At 39.9% G+C, this 17,155-nt stretch overlaps 1 protein-coding gene across 1 annotated transcript in view; it reads left to right on the top strand.

The window, feature by feature from the left end:
* Positions 1-7,458, top strand: part of EIF2S3 (eukaryotic translation initiation factor 2, subunit 3 gamma, 52kDa) — a gene marked incomplete at its 5' end in the record, with an annotated part of 11,919 nt that extends 4,461 nt beyond the window's left edge. Inside the window, 6 exons of the mRNA XM_008941366.1 lie at positions 974-1,108; positions 1,857-1,951; positions 2,881-3,025; positions 3,420-3,589; positions 4,590-4,762; positions 7,027-7,458. Coding sequence (XP_008939614.1) covers positions 974-1,108; positions 1,857-1,951; positions 2,881-3,025; positions 3,420-3,589; positions 4,590-4,762; positions 7,027-7,090 — 782 coding nt within the window. The remainder of the gene's footprint in view (positions 1-973; positions 1,109-1,856; positions 1,952-2,880; positions 3,026-3,419; positions 3,590-4,589; positions 4,763-7,026) is intronic.
* Positions 7,459-17,155: the final 9,697 nt, after the last annotated feature.

Here is a 17,155-nt window from a genome sequence, read left to right as displayed (position 1 = left end):
AGGAATCCAGTCAGTGTTGGAAGTTCTTCAGTGTTGGGACATGGACATGGTGGTTTTCTGTAGGGTTATGGAAGTGCTTCTCTTACTTGGGTGGTGCTGGTGCATGTAGTCTGTTAATCTAAAAAATAACCTGTTGGAGTTGTGCTTCATGCCTGGTTCAGGCTGTTCAGTCAGAGCTCTTGATGTAAAGCTGGTAGCAATAGCTCCTACCTAGCAGCTTTCACTGAATTTGTATTTCCTCCTTGGATTGCCTCTTTGGTAGGGGTTGGACAGAGATTTTACTGCCGTGCAGTGCAGGAGAGAATGAAGCAGTACTTGTTAGGAGCACCTTGTAGGTATAAATGTATTAGGTTCTTTAATCACAGAAGAGAACTGGGGTTATCACAAGAAGCATAGATACCATTAAAATGAACAATATTTTACAATATTTAATGTCCTTCCAGAAAATTAAGAATTATTTTTAAAGTACGTATTTACTTATATACGTAACTTTTTCTAAAGTATGTATTTGTATTGCAAAATTTAGGACACGTAGATCACTAAATTGATTAGAATTTTAGTTTGTCACAATGAAATCAGAGTGTATAATTAATACTGATGTATCGCGTACTGAGAGATACCCAATCTCTCTGAGGAAATTATCTTAAGAATATTTCTGATCACAGTGTAGGAAGTCGATTCTGCCTTAGAGCAGAAGATTATCTTGCACAGTGTTGGGAAAGCAACTGTAAAGTACACAAGTACAAGCAGTACACAGCTGTCCAGAGGCAACACGAGAGTTGTTTCAGAATGCCTGGCTGGTTTGAGCTGAAACACTGAAGGGAAGGGTGAATCCTCTGATACTTCCCCCCTTGAGAAATGCACATAAAATCTGCCCTGAAATCCATTAGTATTTTTATCAATAACGGGACACTTGGTCATGCTGCTGTAAATAATATACTAAGGCTTGATGTTGGACTTGACGTTGTTTTAGGTACAGTTGCAGAAGGAGCTCCCATAATTCCCATCTCAGCACAGCTGAAGTACAACATTGAGGTGGTTTGCGAGTACATAGTGAAGAAGATCCCGGTCCCTCTGCGAGACTTCACGTCCGAGCCGAGGCTCATCGGTACGTCCCTGCCAGCCAGTGCTCTGGGCTCTTCTGCCTGACCAGGCACTGCCTGCATCTGCACTTGGCATAGCGTGCTGCCAAGTGCTCTAGAAAGGTTTAAAGGGACCATTTAGAGCGCTCTTGTTTTAAAAAATAATGTATTGTCTGAGAATTGTGTTGTTTGTTCATAGTTAATTGCTAGAGTTAAATCTTTTTGAGGCATTTACTGTCTTTTTTGTGTATATTCCATGTGTACAACAGTACAAAAATGAAATAAAGGTGAGAAGCTTATCTGTGTCTTAAAAACATTCCTTTAGTTGCTGTGAATTTAAATGTGTCTTAACAAGGTAGTGAGAAAGTGTTGAATTTGAAATGTAAATTATTCCCATGAAAATCCTACAAGTAGCCTGGTTGGATTTTCTGTGTCAGTCTCCTGTTGTGTGGATATAACTGGCAGTCTCAGTTCCTGTGCGGTGTATTATGAAGTAATAAGATCAGTCCACTTGCCCTTTTTTCCACATAAAACATGGAAGGACCTACAAAGCATGTTCAGGATGCATAAAAATTGACCAACTCTATACTTAAAAATTTTGAATAAAATATTAATCATATTTTAGTGTTCTTCCTGAATTATATTTTTTTTAATGTTTATAAATATGTGTATACTTTCATAAGAATAGGGAAGCAGGCAAAGTTACTGAAGACACTAATTTTTTTTTAAAACTTGATCTTAAATATAAACCTGGTTGTGGTCTTCTCTTTTCAGTTATTAGATCTTTTGATGTCAACAAGCCTGGCTGTGAAGTTGATGACCTGAAGGGAGGTGTAGCTGGTGGCAGTATTTTAAAGGGTGTTTTAAAGGTAAGCTTTTCTCTTTCTTGTCTAGAGGTTTGTAAAGATAATAGTGAGTAGAGTTTTTCCATGTTTGGTACAAAGTGAGTGTATATATAATTGATTTTTCTAAACTGGAATACAGTTGGATGGCATTTCATTTTTACTTTCCTGTTTTAAAATGCCAGAACAAGAAACGCTGTTTTTAATTTTTTAGATATACTTTTTTACAGTAGTCCTAACTTTTGCTAGTAATGATACTGATTTCATTGCTTATGAAAACTGAAGGAGCTATTCTTTGTTTTCCTGTCCTACCCACTTGCTGAATTACTGGGGAGAACAGGGGAGCAGAATAACTTTAAGTACCTTGGAAATGTGTCCTTTTCCCACTTCCCTATTTAAATATGCTGGGTTTGGCTTTGTTTTGTGTTCATTTGGTTGTGGGATACTGTCAATAGATGAAAACTTTAAAAATCACTCTGCTAGACTGGAAAGCAAACCACATCTTTGAACATTTATACAACTTATTTTCTTTGTCTTGCCATTTATTGATCTTAATCAGTTACATCAATGGAATTAGCTCAATTTTTCTCAGTACTGTAACATTTCAAATGAAATGTCATTTAAAAAAAAAAACAAAACAAAGAAACTACTACCAAAACACAAACCAACCACAACTCAAAATTTAAATGTTGGAATTATCGGTGATTAAGATCCTTTGCTAAAGAAGTTTTACAAATGGTATTGAGAAGAAAGTAACTTGTTACATTGGCTATGATACAGAGATTTCAGTATTGTTCCATTTGCAGTGAACAGTGCAACAGAAGTCCTAGAAAGCCCAGAACCAAGGACTTATATATTTAGTAGCTTTTGAGATAAGAAATATTTATCTGTGCCTAGCAGTTAGCTTTATGTTCCTGTGAAACAAACAGTTAATTACTTTTCACTTTTGTAATTAGGTGGGCCAAGAGATTGAGGTCCGGCCTGGTATTGTGTCCAAGGACAGCGAAGGAAAGCTCATGTGCAAGCCAATCTTTTCCAAAATCGTGTCACTCTTTGCTGAACACAATGATCTCCAATACGCTGCTCCAGGAGGTCTTATAGGTAAGAATATTCTTTTATGAAAATGTTTCTTTCTGTGTGTTTATGGAAAACGATTGGTTTAGTCCAACAGTGAAGTTCAGTGTAGTAAACAAAAGGGCTACAAGCAGTTTAAAATAACTCATATATGGAGAGAGAAAGACACAACATGGGTGTGAAAATTAGACATTTAAATGAGTAATTTTCATGAGCATCCCTGGCCAACACAGATCAAGTTGTGGTGTTCATTGTACCGGCTGTAACAGTAGAGGATTCCTTCATCTGTTTAGACAGAGCTCAGAGTCTTGCTGGCATTCTGAAAGTGCTGCCCAGGTAACAGGGAGTTCCCTCTGTGTTCTCAGTTTGTGTTTGGTTGGTTGTTTAGTTTTTTTTTGTGACTCTGCTTGTTGTGTTGTAGGTGTCGGAACCAAGATTGATCCAACTCTGTGTCGGGCTGACCGAATGGTGGGCCAGGTTCTTGGTGCAGTTGGAGCATTGCCAGAAATATTTACGGAGCTGGAAATTTCCTATTTCCTGCGGATGCGGCTGCTGGGCGTGCGCACGGAAGGAGACAAGAAAGCTGCAAAGGTCTGCACCTCTGGCTTTTTTTTCCCTCTTGATTTCTCTTCATGTGCTAAGTTTTATTAGTATATACATTTTTTGATCTTGAGTAATTTTGTCTCCCTGTTCATGTGTGCTTGTCACTAAACTTATCTCCCTGTTTAATATTATAGAAGAATGCTTTTCAGAGGAGTAGGAATTAATATTGGAGCAGTGTAAAGTAGCACAAATTATTTATAAGTACTAGAATTAGATAATCTTCTAAACATGCTGGTGGTAGTTTTCACTTGCCAACAGCCTATTAATTTGTGCAATAATTAGTTCTGTACCTGTACTGACCTACTTCCCACTTACATGATTTTTGCAGTTTCTTTCTGAAGACCTTTTTAAAACTTCAGTATTTTAGAAAGACTGTAGTTGAACCTGAACTTAATGCACAGCAGTCTCATGTTCCATGGTCCCTTTCGTACAAATCAAACTAAAAGATCATAGTTTCCCTCTTAGCATTAAAATCTCTGAACTTCTTCATGCAGCAGTAAGTTAAGTGCTTCAGTGCTCTCTTTATCCTGTGAAATGGATTATTTTTTTCAGAAATCACTTTGTGTGTAGGCATAAAGGAAATTAGAATATCCAGATTATGCAAAAGAATGGTGTAACGTCCTGGTTTGTAGCAATACCTGACACCACTTATGCTTTTAATACAGTATGTGCAATCATCAGTGTGTTTTATACAAAATGTAGAGAAGTCCCAAGAAATTATGTCACAGCAAGAACCTGCAGTACTACGTGCACAATGTATTCACATATTTATCCTTTCACATATAAACTTCATCCTTGGACACTGTTGTGCATGGCTTGTGCATGGGGATATTTATAGCTTTTGCATTTCTCAGCCTTTTTTTTTTTTTTTTTTTGTGACAGGTAGGTAGCAGAAGAAACTCAATGTTGTCTGTTTTGTTATTGTTGGGTTAGGTTTTTTTTTTAATACTAAATCTTATGTTTCAGAGTTTTTTATATCTTTCTTCAGGTGCAAAAATTATCAAAGAATGAAGTTTTAATGGTAAATATAGGATCCTTGTCTACTGGAGGGAGAGTCAGTGCAGTAAAGGCTGATTTGGGGAAGATTGTGCTAACTAACCCAGTATGCACAGAAGTGGGAGAAAAAATTGCTCTGAGTCGAAGAGTTGAGAAACACTGGCGGTAAGTTGGTGCTAAGCTGGTAGAAGTACCTGCTTGGTATATTAGTAACAAGAAAACCCAAGCAGACAAGCAAATCTGATTTTGTTCTAGAATAGGGAAGCGTGTATTTTAAAAATACCTCTGTTTTTTCCTAACACATTCAGACAATTATTGTGGAATGCTTAATTTCTTTACTAGCCTCCTTTTTTAAATATATATTTATAATATTTATAATTGGGCAGATACCTATTAGTTAACAAACAAGGAAGCATCTGAGGTTCATGGTTTGTTTCCCAACTGCCATGCTGTAGATCGAGCTAGGAGCAGGCAATCTTGGCAGAACAGCTTGGAAGAAATTCTAGCAACGTCAGGCCAAGGCCTGTCTTTATACACACCTCAGTAAGGGGTGGTCTGTCTGTGGAGCTCTATGGGGTCTCCACTGCAGCCTTAAAATAATAGCAGGGGAACAGAGGAGGGACATTCTAAGGTCCTAGTATTTTATGTACTATGAGCAGAGAGGAAAGAAAAAAGTGTCCACTGGATTGACCCATGCAAATTACAAATATAAAATGTCTGGGTGCACAGAAGTATCTGGAGGCTGAAAATTATGAGTAGAATTGGTTGATGATTCATTTTAATCTTAGCATCGTACCTCTTATTAGATGATGATGATGATGAATGCTGCCCCTGTTCTGTAAGACTACACGAATATCATAAGAACATGAGGATATTTGGAGTCATTGATCACATGCAGCCCTTCTGGTGTAAGGGAACATAGCCATTTTTACAAGAAGGCTCTACTATATGAAAAAGAACCAAGCTTTAAATTTCCGTGGATTCATTTCTTTTTCAGATCAACAAGAAAGTGTGGATGGGAATTTAGTGCTTGCTGTCTTGGAGCTAGCTGACAAATTAAGCAAGAGATTATTCCCTGGGAAAAAAAAAAATGTCTTGAACAAGAGCGGGAGGGGAAAAAAAAAGGCAGGATCCAAATTAAGTCAGGGAAAGCAGAAGGAAGAGGAGAAACTAAACTATTTATATTGGAAATAATACTTTGGTTTTGAGCTACAGACTGACAGCCTCTGCAAATTTTACTGAGTTTTGTTGCTTCTGTAGATTACTTCCCACTTGAAAAACATTACCAAATTTTTCAAAAACTCCCACTTGTCTGTGGACTATTTGGTGAGCAAGTAGCAGCAGCCTGCTAAAAAGATCCTTTTATTTAAAAGTTGCCTTCTGTGCTGTATTAAAAGGACAAAGAACATCAGGAAGTTGAAACTTGAGAAAAGGGGAAGGAGGGAAACTGGGAAGAGCAGCACAGTAATATCCAGTTGGAGTAAAGATAACGTATGGTACTATGGAAAGGAACTTATAGCCTGTGTCAATGGAGTACTGAAAAGATGGAGAAAAGTGAGAAAGAAAGAGAAAGAAAAAGAAGTATAAAGCAGAAAGTAAATATATAAAGGCATAGAGGTTAAAGAGCAAACAGCCAAGCAGAGGAAACACTAGTGATTCCAAGGAACACTGAATTCAAAGGTGGACTCCTTTATAACCTACGGATATGGCCCTAAAAAGTGGGAAGTGCTGGGCCAATATGCTTCAGTTCCTTTTCTACTGTCCAGAGGCAGTCTCCAATGCTTAACAAAGTAAATTGAGATGCATGTGTGGTTTCTGTGTGTCTCCTTGCCCAAAATTGGAAATGTTTTAAAGGCAGTTGTATGAGTAACATGGACTGACTGTAGAAATAGACACAATCTTACATTTCTTTTTAAAAGCATATTTTTCTGAGGCAACAGTGGCCTATAAAAGGGGCCTTAATTTTACTGAATATAAATAGTGGAACTTAGGTGAGAGTTGAGTTACCTTTATAGGTTACATGTTCATTGAGAGTTACTCTGTAATCTCAGTGTCATCTTGCCTGAATTTTCACATTGTTTGTTTCTGTTTGAAAGTAATGCAGCACTTCAGGCACAGGTCAAAGTGGTCATGCTGTGAACAGGTTTACAGTCCACCAGTACAACATAAATTACAACATTTTCGGATTTTTAATTTACTCTTCAGAGGTGCATCCTTAGCTGACTACAAACATAAGAATGTTCTCTGTCCTTCATCCTTTTTATTCTGTTTCCACTAACCAGTTCGTGTAGGATGTTTTGGGTAGGAGACAAGTGGAGAAAATTGAAAATGTGAGAACTGAAGGCCTAAGAATGACAGAAAGATACTGATTTATCCAGGATATTTCTGATTACTATTAAAAGTAATGCAAACTCTTTTTCTTTTTGCAGTTTAATTGGCTGGGGTCAAATCAGAAGAGGAGTGACAATCAAGCCAACAGTTGATGATGACTGAAGAAAAAAGAGTGCTTCATTTTTAAAGATGAAGTGCCTATTTCTGTTTTGAGGGGGTATTTTCATAGTGTAATTGGAAGCTATGCGAACAGTATCTTTGATTTGTATGGCTGTCCTACATTTTATTGAATTTTACCCTCTTACTAAAATACTAGTCACTATCACCATTAAAAGTGTCAAAGAATTGGTGTAGAAGTGGGTTTAATTATCCACATTTTAGTAGAAATTAATTGTACATGTCTCACGGCATGTCTAATTTATGTTATTCTGTTTCAGACATATCTGTTTAATATCAGTCAAGCCAGCCCCAGCGTAACACACAAACCATAAATCTGGTATTGAAATAAAATACTGCTTATTTTCATGAAATCATACCATTTTTCTGAGTAACAAGGCTGCAGTAATTGTTCAACCGGTACAAGAACTAAAAGCAAAAAACCCATCTCTTCCTGAAGGCTAGTACCCTTTCTGCACAAAGTCTTGTTTTCTTTAGACAACTGTTTACAGCAAAAACTTTCTTCCTTACCTTGTATGGTTCTGGCTTTAGGATTCTGGCTGTGTTACGCTTTGTCATTAGGATGCCAATGTTGGCTGACTTAAGTTTGTGACTTCCAGTATTACAATGAGTTTTGGTTAAACTCCTAAAGGAAAACTAGAAGCTAGCCAGATCTGAACAGGTAGTACTGGTTTTGCCCTTGCTTTAGAATGGATTTATGAAAAGAATGTGATTCATCTGAAATGTAGCTGTTTGTTACTGTGGCACTCTGTGTGGGTGACCTGGGAGCTCTTTAATACAGGAGGAGTAAATTGCTTATTTCAAAGTTCTATTGAGCAAATACTAGCTATGATCTTGAACTATAAATATCTGGAAAAGGCTGTAGAGGAGAATGATTTGGGGTGAGGTGGATGGGTATGGAATTAAGAATGAGATGAGGAAAAGGTTGTAAAACTACTTTTGCTTAGCTAGCCCAAATCACACTCCTTAGGACAAAATATAATAAACTTACTTTGGGGTGCTAATTACTAAACATAATCCATTTATGTTTAACTTCTTATTTGTACTAATGTACATAGTTCTAAGTAGTTTATTTAGCAAGTCAAGTTACTTTCCCTGTTTTTATACAAAGTACTGTGTTCATTTTCAAAGCCTGGTTTCAGCTGTATTTAGCATCTTCAAGGGCATTCTAAAGGTAAACATCATTTCAGTCATTGAAATGGACTTTGATGAAGCAGCTTGAGTTTTGTGCCTGATTTTTATGTTGTACTTTTGTGTTCCCTTACCCTATCTACATTCCTGTACTCGCTTTCTCCATTTGTAAAGTACTACCTCTCATGGTGTTGAGAGTAAATACATTAATTTTTGTATAATACTTCTCCTTTTTAAAAGAATCAGCTACATTTTTTCCTGGTTCTTCTAGTACTTGACCAGTATACAATCTTAAATGTGTCTGTTTCAAAGACTGCATCTTCCATGCTTTGGAAGCTCATTTCTCTAACTCTGAATTCTAGGAACTCAGATAAACTTATGTCTTACCTGGTCTGGGAGCATGAGGGTGAGCACAAAGAGAGCGTAAGCTACCACAGAGTGCTACGAGGATACCACCACTACGATGAAATCTAGTCCAAAGAGGTCTTTCTAAACACACTGAATGTGTGGGTCTAATGATACAGACATGCTAAAGTGCTTGTGAGAAACTGGTTCAGCACCCATAAGCATTTTTAGGCATCCAGATATTTTGGAGATTGGGCCTTAATCTCTTGAACTGCCGTTTAAAAACAAAAAGTGCCCTAATCTTTCCAAAGCATTTTATGTACTCCCTTTACCTGGGTAGGTAACAAATGCCAAGTACTAGGATCATCATAGTGCTAGGATAGTAGCCAGCCTTACATCTCTCCAGCTAAACAGCCATTGGTCGTTACTTATTTTAGGTCTAAACCATGATTTGATACTGCTGTAGTTGATACCAGATTTACTAGGGATGTGTATGTTATCGGTAACATGAAGAACTGTTTCATGGAAGTATCTTGTTCCCTTTAAAATATTAAGTAGTAGTTTTTTCTCATGACGTGCACAGGACCTGGTGGGAAGCAGAGAATGGAGACAATGAAATGCACAAGTAGTGAATTTTGTTTCTGGCCCATTCTTGCATCAGCCTGCTTTCACAGTGGCTCTTCCAGGCTGGGCTAGTTTGTTTTTAGCAGCTGCAGTCCTCTCCCAAGGCAGTTCCTTCTATTCTGAACTGTTCTCCACTTCCTTCTTGAGTTAATCACGCGTGCATGCTGAGTTGTGGAGAAAAGAGTTGCCCAAGAGCCAGGTGGTCATTACAGAATAGTCTGTCTGGCCCAAAGTCTGCTCCTGATCCTTCTCAAGAGAAGAAGGGAGGTTAGGAGCATATATAGGTAGTCTGAGGTGTCAGCTATGGTTTACATACGATATAAACAGTGTGTTATGTATCCTGTCACACCAGGGATAGGGTTGGAGAGCAGGTAAAGTGCAAAGGGGTTTTTTTGCCACCAAAACGTTGCCATTTCCTCTAACTGGGAAGCTTTGATTGCTGTCATGAGTAAAGAATGATGGGAATATTTTGAGCCTTTGAACATGTGGAGCATGTGACTGCAGCATCAGAGAGCCAAGTACAAACAGTGTAAGTGTCACTACGGTGCTGATGTGTCTGGATCCACCCACTCTGCATTCACTGAGTCGCGGTGCTGAGATGTAGGTGAATGGTGTGAGAAAGGGATGCCATGTAAAATGCAGGAAGCTGAAAATTACTTAGATTTTCTTAGCTAGGATGAAGATGCTAACTTGACTTCTGGAGCAGTAGCTGGATAGTGCAGGGCATCGGATGGCACCACTACCTACACTATGGTAACTGAATCTTCCAGTAATCTGTCAGAACCTGGAAATTGTTTTTAGGAGGGTGCTATGTTGCCTCTTCACTATGGGGAAGAATGAACAGCATCACCTCGATATTTTGCGAAATACTGGTATCTAAGAAACCTGCCAGACTGGTGCAAGTTAACAGAACTTCCACCAGTTTAGTTTTTGTCCTGGTTTTGTCAAGATGTGATTGGTTCTGTATTAGAACTAGAAAGAGACAGTTGGCTGGGCATCACTTCAAGGCGTTTTTGCTGGTTAGCTCAGACTAAGCAAGCTACTTTAGAAGCTGAGTTCTCCATTATGTCTATCCATATCACAAATACTGCACTGCCCTGCAAACCACTTGCAGTTAAAATTCAGCTTGGTTACCTAGTTTAAGAAATCAGATTTTTAAGGAAGCAAAGGTGGACAAAACTGCAAGTAGTTTTGTAGTAGTGAAGTGAATTAGTTCTTCACTTCAGCTTCTTATAAATGCCAATGGGGTGACTGCTGCTTCTCTTGATTTTATGCATGGAAATGAGGTGGTTCTTAATAAAAGTGGATGCTAGTTTCATATTGTGTCTAATGAAACTGAAGTCTAAAAGTGAATGGAAACTCTGGGAGTTGTGGCTCTCCAAGGTCTGTGTGCAACCCCTGACCTAGAGCAGCTCTCCAGCCCTGTGCTGTGTATCTGAGCCAAAAGCAGGTTTGCCATTGAAGGTGGTCCTCTGCGTGGTTTAGAGTTATTTTGTGCAGGTTTTTTTTGGTGGTTTGTTTTAATGTGTCTGCTTCCCATCCAGATGAGTGTGAAAACCTTATTAATGGAGCAAAACATTTTTTAGGAAAGCAGAAACACCGGATTCTCAATACCAAGGGTCACATGCCTCATGCACAGTAAGGACTCACACTTCCCCTCCCCATCAGTGTGGAATGCTGAAGTCCTCATCCCTGGAGGTACTGCAGGTGGATTTTAATCCTCTGTATGCACACCCTTTGTGGCACGGGATTTGCAGCAACAGTCGGGATGCCATAGGGATTTGGAGGACCAGTGTTCAGAACTGTGATGCTAATTAACTCCAGGTGGAAACTCAACTTTCTCCAAAGTGGAATAAACACCCATAGGATAACTTGTTCAGTTTATTCCTCCTTCTCTCCCTACCCTTTCTTCCAGGAGCTCTCTCTGTGAAAATATAAGGTAAAAGCGATCCCTTTACATTCCTATTTCTGCAGAAGGTTTCGTTGTTGTGTGGACTAGCATCAAGTTACTAACAGTGACAGAAGACATAGAAGTGTCTCCCTGGTGCCCTGTTCCACCTTTTCTTCCATTCAGATCTTGCTGCATAACAGGCAAGAAAATCACCCAATACCTTAAATTTGCCATAAAGAAAAATGCAGGGAAAATGCATTTATTGAAATCTTTAAAATGAAGGTTAGTTGCTGTCGTAACTTCTGTAGAGACATGAACCTGGTAAAATCAGGAAGTGTCTGATCAGACAACTGTGGTCATATTGCTTCTTTAAGGGGGCAAAGTCTGGGTGGTCGTTGAAGCTTGGACCTGGCCTGCTCCTGGATGCTTGCTCCCCATACTTGTCTCAGCTGTAGTGCTTGTACAGATGTGCAGTGAATAACATGAGGGAACAGGTTTGAAAAACTTTATTTTTTTTAGAAGTGAAAAGAGAGATGCAGGTGAAAGACCATCTTTTCTGCTGGTAGCTTGGATTTAAAATGAAGTTTCTGTCAAGGTTTCGAGTGACAGGGAATATGGAAAATTCTATTTTGCTTTCCCCAGGTAGAAAATAACCTTTATGTTTTCTCAAGTACCTAACAGAACTTTATATGTATGACTTTGCACTCTGTCTCCATTAAACTAATACTACATCCCAGGCTGCGCTCCGGTGTGGGTTCTGTAGAGCTCATTCACGCTGGTAACGCTGTTCAAGCCAGGATATTCTGTGACACTGAACTCCAAGTAGTAAAAATACAAGTGAATGATGGAGGAAGTAAACCCCGACAATCTCTATTTTTCCTTCCCCCAGATTCTGGGAGTTTCTGCTGCTTTGTCATTTGTAGGAATTATTCTGTGGAGCTGGTGGAAGGAGGGAGGCACAGCATGCTCCTGGCTGAGGCACTGTGTGGTTTTGGGGAGTGTAATGGGGAAGGAGGTTTGACCTATCGCACAGTATTTCCTACCAGCTCAACTTGAACTAAAGCTTTGTTGAAGGATACAATGCTGACCGAAGGCCTTGTTGTGCCAGGCTGCATTACTTCAGTGTTCAAGAGGCAGCATGATGTAACACATCATGCATTAACACAAATAAGGAGCTAACTTGTGAAATGGTACAAAGTTAAGGCACTGGTCAGTACTTATTTTTGAGATGTTAGTAAGCATTTGGGAAATGCCATTTCCAGCCAAATCTCAGATTTTGTTCTGAAGGGCTGAAACATTTTCCATTAATATTGTTGCTGATTTTGTTCTAGTACATAAAAAAATCAAAGAGCATTTTTAAATGATGGTTTTGTAGCATTAGTTCTGTAGCGCTTTCAAAAGTTCCTTCTCACTCTCTGCTGGAAAAGGAGTTTCTACTGGTTGTCCATGCCGAGTCGTCTCGGCGATGGCCTCAGTATTGCCCGTGACAGGTTTAAGTTCTGCCCCAATCCTGCTTGCACTCCGGCTTCCCGTCGGGGCTGCTGCCGGCGCCAGGCCCCAGCTCCGCACGCCCCTGCTGCCCTGGGTCGCTTCTTGCTGCACGGCCGGGGCTAAACACGTCCAAGGCTTCAAACAGCTGCCCTCCCTTGGTAACAAACAGTAGTTATAACGACATTGCACAGCCGTTGGTGTCCAGAACCTGTCGCCTGCTGACCATGCGATGGCGCTTGTGCACGCATGATGGGCTCAGGTGCCTTGTTGCTGCAGTCCCCAGACTCCATGCATGCTACTTGTCTTTCATCAGTTCTCCCATTGCCACAATTGTTTTGGCACAGTTGGCTCAATAGCTGCTGTTCGTGTACCGTGATGCTAAAGTTAGGAGCTCTGTGTTGCTGCTCTTGTTTCTGTAAAGCTACATCTATGCGTGCACATCTGCTTTCCCTTATGTCTCCAGTCTGTCCCCCTGGCACAGCAGAAGTGCTTGTTTCACACCTTTCCAGACGAAACCCTGGTAGAATAAACATTTTAACAGAGGTTTTGGTATGTGGTGAATACCAACTGTGATGGTCTAAATCTGTAGGTAAGTGATACAACTACATAAATAAGTTCTCCTTTCTTGCCTTGAAAGGATTAAATACCCCCCAAAGCCCCCAAACGTACAAGTTTCCTGATATGGGCCTTATGCAGGGAAAAAGGCATAAGCAAGAGAATTTTGGTGCTAAGAAACGGGTATCACATTGAAGGAATTACATTAAACATAAATAAGTACCTATTCTGCAATGCCTTTAAAAAATACAAGGAACTAGAACACCATGCTCAAGCATGGATGGAAACTGCTGAAATATTTTAGTTGAAATAAAGCTAATATATACAATATTTACTTATGCTGAGGAAGGCTTAATCAAGAAATTACAGGGTATGTATTTATAAACCACCAACTTTTCAGTTTGAGCAGTTGCCTTCTAAAGCCTAGTATAATTTTTCTAATATTTCACTATATTTGAAAAAAAAAAAAATTGAGACCCACAAATTAGGTATCCTTCTCCACAGTCCTAAGGAGTCAAACAAATTGGGGCATCAGCTCTCCTCCATTGCCTCTTTGTGGACATCTGTGAAGGAATCTAACATACTAGACAGGATTCATTATGTTACTGAAAAGCCTCTTCCCCTGCCAAACATTACACAATTCTATGTTTAGTTATTTATATTTATTTAGTTTACAATGAGGACCTGAAAAGCATTTTCTCCTGCAAATGTGCCTTAAGGTTTTCTGATTTGTTTTTCTTCCTGTTTTTGCTTAATTATCTATGTAATCTATTACAAAACTCAAAATATTGTATTTGTAACATAGTCCTAACTACTACACATACAGAATTAAGTCATGGCTTTTGCAAATTTTCATTAAAGAAGCTTCTTTAACCTGAGTGACTAGTGCTGGGCATACAGATGTAAAATACTTTTTTTTTTTTTTGGTACTTTTTTCTGCCTACAGCCAAAATGCTGTTGATAACATGAAATTTAGCAACAAGTATTTTTTGTTTCTTTGAATTGTCTCTCATTTATTCCTTTGGTAGTAATTGCATACAACTTAATCCTTTAGAAATCTAACACGGAGCCACACATTTCACCAAAAAATGATGTGAGAGCGTAATTAGTCCTTCCACAGCAATCACAAGCATTCCAGTATTCTCAGGTTTTGGCCTCCTGATGCTACAGGTGTTAAACGTGCTGAGCCAGCGAGCCCTGGCACAGCCCTGCAAGCCCTGTACCCGTACACTTCAGCCACACGAAGTGTCCTGTTAACACCAGTGGGACCATTACCCACCTAAAGGTGAGCTTGTGCTTCAAGTGTTTGGGAAACTGTGATCTTAAATGGCTTGCATTTCCCTGAAGGCCTAACTCTTCCTTTATGATACTTGCTGCTCCACGCTATTCCTATTCTACCCATTGGTGTGTTCATGCTGGGAGTTTATTTTTGCAGTTGAAATTTCACATTTGTCTTTGAAAGGATTTTGAGCCTCATGGGAAGGCATCTGTTCTGATGTGTGATGTCACAGGAAAGTGGACTCTTGGTACTCACCAGTGCAACCTGGCGGCTTGCAGACTGTTAGAAAGCTGGTCCATGTATAAGCAGATCACAAACTCCTATCAGTTTAAGTAGAGCACCACACCGCAAGTCAAGTGAGGGCAAGAAGAAATGAGTGGCTTCTTTAGAGAACTGTCTAAGTTTAGTTTGTGTTTTGCTTCTTACTTTTTCTCCATTCTTAATTTGAGTCCCATTGGTCCAATCCTATATGACATGTATTTTAATGTCAAGATTAAAAAAGAGATTGCTTGTATCTGTGCTGGAGGAACTAAATTTTCACCTTTATGTATGATTTTTCACCTCAGGGTTTCAAAGTATGTTTGTGGGTCACCCAAAGCACAGTTATTGTAGCTACAGAAGAGTTTTGCTGGAAAAAGAGCAAATAACACAGCTTCCAGACAACTAATACAACCCTAACATCAGTGTTGCCTTTACTGCTACTCTAGCAGCAAACATTGTTCCTATTAAAGTCTCACTAAAAAGAGTTTGTCCCTCAATGTAATGGTTTGTTTTGTAATGCCCTGCTGTCTTGTTAAACCATGTATTGGAGAAACAGGGCGGGGCTGGCACAAGCCTATTTCAAAATACAATGCTTATGTAGTCACTGAAGCAGACAGCCCTCAGGGCCATCTACAACTTTATTAGCCAGGAAGAGAAAATAGAAATACCTTTTAACTCTTTGAATCTTCTTTACCCTTTCTTTTTCAAGATCTGTCACTGTTGACTTTCATTGAGGTATCAGGTTGAATATTTACTGGTTCTTTCACCTTCACTGCATGTACTCACCAACAGTGCTGGAGGTGATACCTTTGACTCTTGCACAACTAAGGCAAATGAAACAATTATAGGCTAAATCTTAGATTGCTTTTTTTTTTTTTAACCCTTCCCCCTCAAAACAGAGTTTAAACTAAGAGGATGTCGTTTGAAATTGTACAATAAATAATTAACCTCCTTCCTCAACTAAAAATTCCTTTAAGCTTGCACAGGACATAAAAAGGAAGTGCTAGAAATAAAATTGCCTGTGAAACCCTACCTTTAACAACTAAGCATTAAGAAGTCTCCTGAAAATTTGTAAACTAAGATATTTCAAAGATGCAGCCAAATAACTTGTCCATTCTCCAGGGGATGCCAGAGACCCCTGCTCAACACAAGGACCACCCAGCTGTTTAACTGCAAGACCTACTTTTTCAAATTTTTTTTCTTACTTTAACTTTTCAATTTTAAAATGCTTGCTTTTTTTTTTTCCCCCTAACAAGGGTAAATAACCTTAATTTTTATCTCAGGCAGCTGAAAAAAATGTGTCTGGAAACTTCCCAAAAAAATCCACTTTGAGGCCAACACCCCCTTATGGAAAATTTCAGACTTGGGAAAGCTGTCAAAGTTTTTATGAGTGGCTAAAACTCAGTGTAACACAAACCGTCAGACAGAATCAAAATAAATGACACTATGCTGCACATTGCTAGTATAAAATGTCAGAGGGTCTTTGCTCAGGAGCTTGTGGGGCTCAGTGACAGGGCTTTAAACTAGACCTGAGAGGGCAGGGAGGTAGCAGGAGGCTGGCCCGTGCCACGCTGTGGTATGACATGCCGTGTTTAGAGGGTGAAGCGCTGGGGTTAAACCCCCAGCCCTGAAGGAGGTCTGGCCAGCCCGGGGTGTGAACTGATTAGGAGATCACAACCAGGTGCCCCCACCTTCCACATTAACTTGGAGGTGGGGCAAGAAGCCACCTCTGTAAGAGCTGACTTGGCTTATAGTGGGGTTGGGAGGTCTGTCTACACAGTACATGTGCTGTGTGAGGATTCTGGCTCTTGGAGGGGCTCCCTGACTCTTTGTGGCAAGTGGAGTTCCCAGGATGTCAGGGCCAGAACACGAGGCTGTTTCTGAGTCCCTGCTTTATAACTGGGCGCCTGGCCTGGCTGCTACCATCTCCCATGGCTTGGCTCCTTGCCCAGCTTGCTCCTTTCGTCATGTCTGCTCTGGTGGGTGAGTGCATTGACTTGTCCCTGGTGCTTTGGATCTCTGGTGTGTGATGTGGGAGTGGAGGGAGGAGTTTGGCTGCTGGTCTGCCTGTTAATGATAATGTGATTCTATACACATATAAGTGTATAGTGGTCAGTAGAAGAGAGGGTTGGGGTGCTAGTGAGGGCCTTCAGCTGCTGCTCTGAGGTGCGCTGGAGTTGCTGAAGCACTTTTGAAGTCTTATGGAAATGAGCCACATGCTCCTGAGGAGCCAACAGGGAAACGCTGGTGAAATACCTCAAAGGAATTAAGGGGTGTTGCTCTAAGAAGGTGACACAGCCAACAGGCCACCTGATGTGCCTCTGCACTAATGCGCAACAAACAGGAGGGCTTGGAAGCCACTGTGCTGCTGGAAAGCTATGACCTAGCTGCCATTACTGAAACTTGATGGGACAAATGCTATAACTGGAGTGTGGGTATTGATGCTTACAGGCTCTTCAGAAGGGACCAGTGA

Source organism: Merops nubicus, unplaced genomic scaffold (genome assembly GCF_000691845.1).
Source record: "Merops nubicus isolate BGI_N331 unplaced genomic scaffold, ASM69184v1 scaffold18165, whole genome shotgun sequence".
Taxonomy (NCBI): Eukaryota; Metazoa; Chordata; class Aves; order Coraciiformes; family Meropidae; genus Merops; species Merops nubicus.
The sequence above is the reverse complement of the archived record's forward strand: the minus strand, read 5'-3'. Positions and strand labels throughout refer to the sequence as shown.